We start from the raw sequence: 10,803 nt of genomic DNA, 5'->3' as shown, positions 1-10,803 counted from the left end.
GGTGTAGATCTTGTAACGTTATAGTATACGTGACGTATGTAGTTGGCTTTAGACATTTTGGGGCCGTTGGACCATAGAAGTAATGATAATAACCTGCTGAGATAAAGTGAACCAAAACTTGACGAAGTCGTTTCACTGATAACTTCATATGACATTATTTGACTGCCTAATGAATTGCTAGACGAGAAATGTGAAAATATAATCCTGTTTCTTGTACGGTAAGACTCATGTATATTAAAGCAGTTATTTTTTTGAAGAGTTACTAAAAACATTCTGGCAACACGAAGACATTCACTCACAGGCCCATACAGAAAACAGAATCTCTGTTACATTGGCCTTTGGTGTTAAACTCGAGCTATTCCTTATTGTGGAGCTATGACGTCACGGGATGTTTCAGTCAAGTATATATCTCCATTGTGCCAGGTGAGTCCATAGAACCACTTCTGGTCAGTAACAGGGTCCTTTCGCCACTCAATAAATCCAGAGATTCAATTCTGTTGGCTCCGTCATCATGCCAGTACATTTTCGTTCCTATACATGTAAGCCCGGACAAGAAGGAGGTAAATTACAGTGACACCATCCTGTATACGACAAATACCGGTAGGGGTACTCTTAGCTTATCTTTCTGCTAAAGTAAATAATAATTTATGTATATATATATATATATATATATACATATATAGTATATATATATATATGTATAGTTTATATATACTATATATATATATATAGTGTGTGTGTGTGTGTGTGTGTTTCTATAATATATATATAATATTATCATATATGAAGAGCTTGCTTCCAAAAGGCGCTAAATCCAAAGAAAAATGATAGATTTAGCGACTTTTGGAAGCAAGCTCTTCATATATTATTATATATATAGACATAAAGAACTGTCTACAACTTTGTTGCGCACTGAACACCATAGGAACACTGCGGTGAAGAGGATACAGATCTGGGGTCCGTTTCATTACTTTTCGCTCGTAAGACACACTGAGACTTCATGAAATGGATTTGAAAGTATCACCCATGTGAGAGAATTTGGAAATTCGGAGATTTATTTTAATACTTTTATTATTATCACTTCATGAAACGGACCCCTGGATTGTAAGCAGGATACCAAGGGTTCACAGCCAGTTCCCTTCTAATAAGGAAGCATGTTTTACCCTCTTTGATCCCTCCTGACTGGCCAAGCTGGTGTGTAAATAGGTATCTATTGTAACAATAATGTAAAATGGCATGTCATTCGAGGAGAAATCTTAAAGATAAGTACGCTATATAGATAGATAGAAAGATAGACAGACACTAAAAAAAATAAGGGCATGGCCTAGTATCTCAATATATTTCCGGTCTATCCTCCATAGCGCAACAGGTAAGAAAAGGAAATCTGCGTGAAATTCATTTCAATTAACTTTTATGGTCACACCAAAGTGCCCGGATGCTACATGCAGATGGAGGAGAGAGAGGTAACGGAAGTCGCTGAACTTAGCAATACGCCTGAGAGCCTGACCTGTTTATGTCCAATGTCCACACAGATAGTGTGTGATTGTGTACGCGCAAATATGACATACCGCAGTAATTATCATAAGTCATATTTATGCAAATACATTATGCAATACTTGGATGACATTGAGTTGTTTGATATTGTAGAAAAACAATGCTGTACAAACCTTCGCTGTTAAAAGCGAGGCCACGAATGTAAGTGATTCGAGTGTCGACAACGTTCTCGGGTTCAGCGTTGAGGGCGTCTATGCTTATCCTTTGAATGGCTCCTGATGGGCTTTGGACTCCCCAGTAAAGTTCTCTGAAGACAGCAAACCAAAACTTACTCACTTTCACAATAATTTGAGTCTCAAATGGACACTATCCATCAGCGCTAAGACATTCCGAGGCTAAGTTCTTTCACCCCACTGGGCACTAGACCAAAAATTCTACCCTTCGTAATTTATTGTTGTAAATCATAATTGACGTTATTCCTTTAAGAATAAGATTTTTATATTTTCCTGTTTAGGAGTGAAACTTTATGCCATTGTTAAAACTTGCTATGACCTCAATTAAATGAATCAAATAATTCACTTATCTTTTTTATACTGTTAGCATAAAGTAAAATCTTCTACAGTGAGTAAAGTCCTACGGACCCACCTTCTTATAGGATTAATGGTAACTCCGTATGGTCGCTTTTGTGGTAAAGAAACTAAAGTTCTTCTTCCAGATCCATCGTAATTCACCACGGCTATCTTGCCAAGAGAGGAATCGTAATCACTCCAGTATACCTTGGACTCGCTTGGATCGACTGCCACTCCGTAAGGTTCTGAAAATCATCATCATCACATACACAACTGCTAATGATGATTTCACCCCATGCTAATTCAATTAAAGGACAGGCACCCGGATATCTATAGAAAGTTGGACAGCAGGAGATTTTCACATTTTCACACCTCTCAGAAGAGTATACAATTTGTACACTCAATTATTAAACTATTTGTTATTGCACCCTTGAATGAAAAAGGAGAAAAAAATAACACCAAAATCGAAACGTAAAGTTTGGCGAATTTTGTGGCCATGTCACCTCTTATGTCTGTGGAAACAATGATAGTAGCGTCTGATCCGTCGAGGCGAGAGCTCTGTATTCGTCCTGGATTCCCCCCGTACGTCCAGAAGAGAAGTTGGTGAACAGGGTCATAGTCCACACTCCACACGTAACCAGGGTTCCAGAGAGGGAGTGCGGTATACGAGATGTCCCTGATGTTAGAGGCGTATATTGCTCGTCTACTGTAATCCCCTACCAGCATGAACTCATCTACACATCAGTGAGATGGATCAGTGTAGGAAAGACGAGGAAACAGAATGCAAGCATGTTAGGTGAAGGAAATGACAGTTATTCTAGTTATTTCATGTATCATTTTGCAGATAGGGAGCAACAAGTGCTTGGATTTGCACCTTGTATAGACAAACGTGCAATGCATACACGCGATAAAAAACTTGGGATAACAATCATTATTTCGGGTATTATGTATGATATATACTCGACCAAAAAAGTAAGTTCCCCCTAGCATTTTTGGATATATCTCAAATAGTATTTGACCGATTTTCATAATTCAAACGGGAATGGATAGGGAATTTTATTAGTCATAACATGACTGGCATATCATTGCCACCATATATCATTATTGTGTGAAAAATGCGTTTTATGTCAAAATGCATGGGAACAAAAGTTGCACTTAAGGTTATACTTATGAAGTATATTGTGTACATTTCCTATGCAAGTTAGCGAATGACCTTTTTAAATTGTAATGTAATTCTCAGGAATTTCTTTAGGTACAATGTGCTCCCCAATTAAACAGATGTTATGCATGCTTTTTATTATAAAAAAAAAATAGGTCTTTTCAAATGAAAATGTTGGTCGAAGCCATGTGCTTTTTAATTCCAGCTTGGGTTGATCACATTAACGTGCTTATGGCCATTTTGCATCATGCCGCGTCTGCAATTTTTTGAAAGAGGGAGAGCTGGGGTTCTGGTTAAGGAGGTGGCCAGGAGACTAGGGGATTCGCCCAATGCCATAAGGAAACTTAGAGCAAAGTTTCAGGAAACTGGAGAGGTCAAAGATCTGATTGTTTGATTCTACCAGTTAATGCAAATCACTAAAGTGAAACTTTTTTTGCATGCATTTTGACATAAAATGCATTTTTTTTCTCACATCAATAATGATATCTGGTGGCAATGATATGCCATTCATGTTATGAGTAATAAAATTCCCTATCCATTCCCGTTTGAATTTCCAATTATGAAAATCGGTAAAATACTTTTTGAAATATATTCAAAAATGCTTGGGGGAACTTACTTTTTTGGTTGAGTGTAAAAAAAGTGCCATTCTGAACACGACACGACGAAAAATGGAAGAACTCGAAAATTCATGAAACTAAATATGTTGAAAACTCAAACAAAACATGAACAGAGATGGGCATGAGGAGACTACATCTACAAGCTCTGCTTATTTAGTCCTCTCCATTTCCAACAACTTTGATTCGGTATTTGACATACAAGTCACAACATTTATTCTATTTCAGTTTATTTCCTAATAATTTAATTGATTCAATCGTTATACTGTGTTTTTTTTTGTCATTTAAACGTATTCAAATGATCTATTGCAATGACATTTTTTCTTTAAAATGAAATAAACGAAATGAAATGAAAGAGAAAATATAGTGGTCTAATGTTAATTGCCAGCTGCTTTGCTCCCACCATAATCGGAAGAAAATATAAAGAGGGGGAGAGGTGTAGAGGGATAAATAGAATGTCGAAGTGCTTGATTCGTACTCAGGTCACATGATTATCTTACCTCCCAAACTCCATCGCAAGTTCCCTGGTGGGTTGTCATTTCGTGCAGATAAAGAATAGACGTGTGGAGAGAGGGAGAGAGAGGAACATAGAACGTCAGAAGGAGACTTGTGTATCACCCCTAAATGTAATATCAACGCTAAATGTAATATCGACCCTAAATGTAATACACCTTAAAGCCCAAACAAAGTTCTGGTACGCCTGCAAAAGTTGTCAAATTTCGCTCCCAAATGTGAACGTATGCTTAGGAAATGTGCAGGATAACGATGTTATTTATATAATATTGGATGGCCTTGAGATTAATACAAGGAAATATTTTGCTTAGCGAGTCCAATATTTCCTTGTATTAATCGAAAATAGGACATTCAATATCATCATTATTATCCTACAGAGGATTTTAGCAAAGAATGTTTTCACTCAGGCCTACCCTTTCTGTCTCCGACTCCGAGTGCTGTTCCTACTGTGTAGTGATCCTGACATGGGGTATGGTACATGTACACTCTTCAGTGCAAGTTAATCCACTTCAGTCTCTGATAAAACAGTGATCTATGTATCCAAGGTAGCCGTCATGTTACTGTTTAGCTAATTAAGACCAGAATTAGATGTATTTGTATCCGAGATCTGAGAAAGAATTCACGTCATATCTATACCGTAGATCGTGAAAGATCGAATTAGGCTACTACTACCACAACTAGTCCTACTGTGCTGTATATAACGTATTGTACACACGTACGTACATGTACAGTAACTGTAATGACATCGCGCATGCAAATGCAAGCGCAGCGGCGGTGGCCGGCTACATTATATCGCGCGCGGGCTATCTAGCAGTAGCGCTGAGCATGCAGAGCTGCAGATCAATCGTCGCCTTGCGCCTGCATGCACAAAAAAATGCAACTTGTTTTCATCAAACCTAAATTTAACTTCCTGTTATGAAAGTGATATTTTGAAAAATTGTGTGAAAAACAATTTCAACTAATTGATATATGAAATGTGTTTGTATAAACACAGAATTTTAGAAGAAACGATATTCTAGTTAATTCGTGATTGACCAATCACAGATGTTTTTACTTCTTATTTCAGGTCATCTCGTATATATCTCAACCAATCACGGTGCAGTTTATTAAAACTTTGGGGAATCCCCCTCTTGCCGTCCAATATTTTAAATATTGGTCGCCTCGGCAAAAAATATTGGTCGAGTTCAACAAACTTTTTAAGTGGGTTGGAGGTTATGAGGTGCGTCGACAAAATAACACTTGTATTTGGGCTCTAAAAATCCTCTGTATAGATAATAATACAAGATATTGGATGGGTAACGACGAAAATGCGAAATATTAACCAAAAAGGTTCAGTCTCAGATTTTACCCGAATGGGGTCAGGCTAAACTCGGACTCGGGGATAACTCGGCTTCGCTTTAACGGTGGGATGAGTTGTAATGGTTGTCCCTCTGTTTGTACAGTGTTGTCCTATGGGAGCGGCCTGTATAAATTAGCGCTTCGTGTTCTGGCTACTCGCAGTAATGGTCCGAGTTGTTACAACGCGCGCATCAAAAACCTCTTTTGCGCGCATGCAAATGTGCGCCTATCAAGCGCCTCTAAAACAATCAAAGGCGCTTGATAAACAATAACAAAAACTCCACAGACCGCGCGTCTCAGCAACTGAGGAGCGCGCGCTGTCATTTTTGTTTTGTTTTGTACAGGATTACGTTAGCACGCACTTTCCTGTCCATTCAGTTAGGCCTCATTTGGTATTATGCAGTGGCCAGTGGAATGTGGCGATCACTTACTGCGTGCGAATTGTCTGAAGTAGGGTCGAATTTTTCCCGAGACCGAGTTAGTCTGGAGCCTTCTGGAATAAAAGTCGGTTTTCCTACTATTATCATTTTTCTCAAAATACTCCAAACCGACTCATCATTCCGGCAAACCGCGTCAGCCAGGTAAGTTTCTTAGTGGACTCTTTCGATATATTGCAAGCAAAAATGAAATGGTGCGAGACGGGTTCTCAAGCACTTACCGAAACTTAGTTTTCACTTTAACCCTAAATGTAATAACAACCCTAAATGTAATACATTTTAACGCTAAATGTAATAATCGAGTCAACCCTAAATGTAATACATTTTAACCCTAAATATAATAACTGGAGACAACCCTAAATGTAATACATGTCAACCCTACATGTAATATCGACCCTAAATGTAATACATGTCAACCTTAAATGTAATATCAACCCTAAATGTAATACTTTTTAACCCTAAATGTAATATCGACCCTAAATGTAATACATCTTAAAGGTATTAGCCCACATTTGTAAACCTGCAGCAATTGGTCTCATAGTTAGCATGGAGTTTGGGTATGATTGCAGTAACACCTGTGCAAAATTTCGTTCCAATTAGTCCATTACTTTCATAAAAATAAATGAAAATGCACCGTATGCATGCGTATAACGCTCGCTAGCTCCGGTCCACGTACGTACTACATGCATGCGATACATGTGTAAGTTACATGTACGTAGCTAGCCCGCGCTCGTAATTCGATTTTGGGTCGGGTTGACCCGGTCTGAAAATTGATTTTAAAACGATGATTTTCTCTCTTTTATCGAATGGTATAGACAAAGAGCAACAGGTGAGGTATGTTACTGTTATAACTTGTATTTGAAGTCATATTGGACCTGTTTTATGCAGTTTTGATTTTCGTGGGTTTGCAAATGTGGGCTAATACCTTTAACCCTAAATGTAATATCGACCCTAAATGTAATACACCTTAACCCTAAATGTGATAACAACTCTAAATGAAATACATTTCAACCCTAAATGTAATATCGACCCTAAATGTAATAGGGGCCTATATCTTAACGCTAAATGTAATATCGACCCTAAATGTAATACATCTTAACGCTAAATGTAATAACAACCCTAAATGTAATACATTTTAACGCTAAATGTAATAACGATCCTAAATGTAATTCATGTCAACTCTTAATATGATACATCTTGACGCTTAATGCAATTACCACCCTAAATGTAAAAACCTCATTATAGAGAGTGTAACCAACGCAGAATATCGGGCAAAAGGTCAGGGGGTATATGAAAGGGATATGACGCAACTTCTTATAGCACTCTTGAAAGAGCAGCAATAGCTGCTTAGATTTGTTTTTGTTGTTTACTCAGGTAAAGATCACGCAGTCTTATTAATTCCTTTGTTTGCTGCAAAGTTAATTAGGTATATTCGACATAGTTGTTCTTTTTAATCTATACCTTTATCATACAATCACATAAACATTTTGTATTCCAATCTTCATTCAGTGTTCACGTTTGTTTAAAGTTTTGATGAAAAAGAAAAAAAATGGGCAAAAATTCTTTGCAAGGAAATTCTGAACATGAATAATGTTGCTAGAAAAAAAAACATATACCTACTGATGAAACGGGATGATAAAGCGAGTAGATTGAGAAAATTAGAAATTAGAAAGATTTAGAAAGATTTCGCAAATTTTTTGACGAACCATCATTATCTATGTAATGTTTTCAATGACGAAATATCTGTCACACATTGACATGGCAGCAAATCACTGTCCGAAATATTAGCCTCATGACATTGTTCACGACTCCTGGTAATCACGACTATACTTACACGAAACTGGGACAATAATTGGTCTTGGGGAGGGTACACGAAATAAATTTAAAAATGCCAGTAAAGCAAAAAGAAATAAATGTCCTTTTTATCATCTTTGAGTCACCATTTATATAATGACTTTCCTATGATATATGAATGTATGAGTAAGGCAAACTGACTTAACTTTTGCCCATTTTTTTTTCTTTTTCAACAAAACTCTAAGCAATAATGAACACTGAATAAAGATTGGAATACAAAATGTTTATGTGATAGCATGATAAAGCTAATAGATTTAAGAACTATGTCACATGGACCTAATTAACTTTGCAGCAAACGATAGATTTAATAAGACTGTGTGATTTTTACCTAGGTAAACAACAAAAACAAGTCTAACCAACTATTATCATTCTTTTAAGAGTGCGAGAGAAAGTTGCGTCATATCTCCTTCGTATACCCCCTGACATTTTGCCCGATATTCTGCGTTGCTTACCCTCTCTATAATCAGGTGTATACATTTAAGGTCGTAATTACATTAAGCGTTGAATATATTATGTTTGATAGGGTTGACATGAATCACATTAAGGATTGTTATTACATTTAGCGTTAAAATGTATTACATTTAGGGTTGTTATTACATTTAGCGTTAAGATGTATTACATTTAGGGTCGGTATTACATTTAGCATTAAGATGTATTACATTTAGGGTCGGTATTACATTTAGGGTTGAAATGTATTACATTTTGGGTTATTACATTTAGGGTTGAGGTGTATTACATTTAGGGTCGTTATTACATTTAGGGTTGAAAATGCATTACATTTAGGGTTGTTATTACATTTAGGGTTAAGGTGTATTACATTTAGGGTCGATATTGCATCTAGGGTTAAGATGTATTACATTTAGGGTCGATATTACATTTAGGGTTAAAAAGTATTACATTTAGGGTCGATATTACATTTAAGGTTGACATGTATTACATTTAGGGTCGATATTACATTTAGGGTTGACATGTATTACATTTAGGGTTGTCTCCGGTTATTACATTTAGGGTTAAAATGTATTACATTTAGGGTTGACTCGATTATTACATTTAGCGTTAAAATGTATTACATTTAGGGTTGTTATTACATTTAGGGTTAAGGTGTATTACATTTAGGGTCGATATTACATTTAGCGTTGATATTACATTTAGGGGTGATACAACTTGTTCTTTTGTACTAGGCTCTGTGTGGTATCATTGCACTTTACATGAGAAATTTACCCGTGTTGAGGAAGTAACGTTCTCCTGCATTTTAGCAACAGTATAATGACTGCTTGATAACACAATAAATCACCTGCAGGTTTCTCTTAATAGTCGACAGGTTCTTAAATTTGATTTACAGTTGAGTCTTTAATCTTTCAATGGGACTTCCTTCATGAAGTAGAAATCACTGTGCGAACGACAGGGACATGTTGTCCGTACGTTGAGTAAATTATTACATGGCGTAAAAAGGAGAATTACATGTATTCCTTTAAGAAAGGCAAAACAGAACTTCACACACAAATCGGAAGAGTCCTACAACCACATTACGACACGATAATATCAGTAAGGTGCCTTAGGAAGCCCCTAAAGGATGAATTACAGCTCATGACAATATTTAAAACCTGATAAATCCTTTGAACAGATTCAGTTAAACGTCTGTTTTATCAGTCTTTTCGTCTTTTCTTCTTTGTGACATATTAATATCTAACTGGCAATTATCTCATCCAGAGTACTCCACGATACCCATACTCACCGGTCAAGGGATATCATGAACTATGAAAACAAAGAGAGAAAAGCTAAGAAACGGACAACGCCTCTTACACGCTGAAACCTATTTTACAGGACCAATTTTTTTTTTTTTTTTTGGAAAGCGCGAGTCAAAAAAATAATCTATCATGTATCCACTCATCTCTCCATTGATTTTGCCACGTCTGCATGGAAAAAATCAGCAAGCACTTGGATGATGTACACTCAGTAATAAAACTAGTCACGTAAAAAAAAAATAAATCCATGATCGATATACACGTATTATTATCTCATAGCACCCAATTTTAGGAAAAACCTTACAACTGCCACATGAACGGCTGGTTTAACGTTTCAAAGTCATAAAAATATATCAGGTCTCATAATATTTGTATCTAACATCTCTTTCTCCCAAATAAACTGTATATAAAAGAAACTAAGAATCTTAGAATAATAACTTATGATTCGATTAATCAGTTTGCGCTGATGTACGAAATACTGATTAAAAAGATTACAGCCTTTTGCAGCAAAGTAACACGATACTTACCTTGAATGCATGGACTACGGAGGAGTAGAAAGAGGAAAGTTGTGGCAAAGACTGGTGTAAACATGTCAACTATGCCGTCTTCTTCTCAACACTGATGAGTCGTTAATTTTATCAACTTCAAATGACCAGTAGATATCCCGATGTTCACCGATGTGTCTCTTCGCATAAACTGATTTGCTGCTCGCAGTATTTTGTAAACTGATAATGAGGTTGGTGGAGGCGACCTCGATGAACGACGATACTTCTTGTTGAGATGTGCAAAGACAATCTGCTACTTTTGACGAAGGGCGCAGGTCTTTATGGTTCTCATCCCACAGAGCTTCTGAGTTTAGTGCGGATGGGTAGGTATGGAACGCCATGTGTTGTAAAAGTAGGAGATATCAAACTACTGATCACGAGGTGTTTGCTCTGTGCAAACAACAGAAAACTACTGATAAGAGGTCTCCACTCTGCACGAGTAAAGGAAAACCTCTGATTAATAGGTTTTGTTTGTTTGTTTGTTTGTTTGTTAATCTGCACCTACGGCGCGAAACCTTTGATTAGCAGTTTCAAC

General features: G+C 36.8%; 1 protein-coding gene across 1 annotated transcript; it reads right to left on the bottom strand.

Moving 5' to 3' along the window:
* Positions 1-397: 397 nt before the first annotated feature.
* Positions 398-10,427, bottom strand: LOC139713601 (uncharacterized). Its single transcript, XM_071625308.1, has 6 exons — positions 10,251-10,427; positions 4,337-4,360; positions 2,567-2,797; positions 2,140-2,308; positions 1,668-1,801; positions 398-531 (listed from the first exon to the last, which is right to left on the bottom strand). The coding sequence occupies exons 1-6, from the start codon at positions 10,312-10,314 to the stop codon at positions 398-400; spliced, it is 756 nt and encodes a 251-aa protein (XP_071481409.1). The 5' UTR covers positions 10,315-10,427.
* Between the last annotated feature and the right edge of the window lie 376 nt (positions 10,428-10,803).

The sequence above is a fragment of the Diadema antillarum genome, unplaced genomic scaffold (genome assembly GCF_040938485.1).
Source record: "Diadema antillarum isolate AM-2024a unplaced genomic scaffold, OU_Dant_1.0 seq00002012_RagTag, whole genome shotgun sequence".
Taxonomy (NCBI): Eukaryota; Metazoa; Echinodermata; class Echinoidea; order Diadematoida; family Diadematidae; genus Diadema; species Diadema antillarum.
The sequence above is the reverse complement of the archived record's forward strand: the minus strand, read 5'-3'. Positions and strand labels throughout refer to the sequence as shown.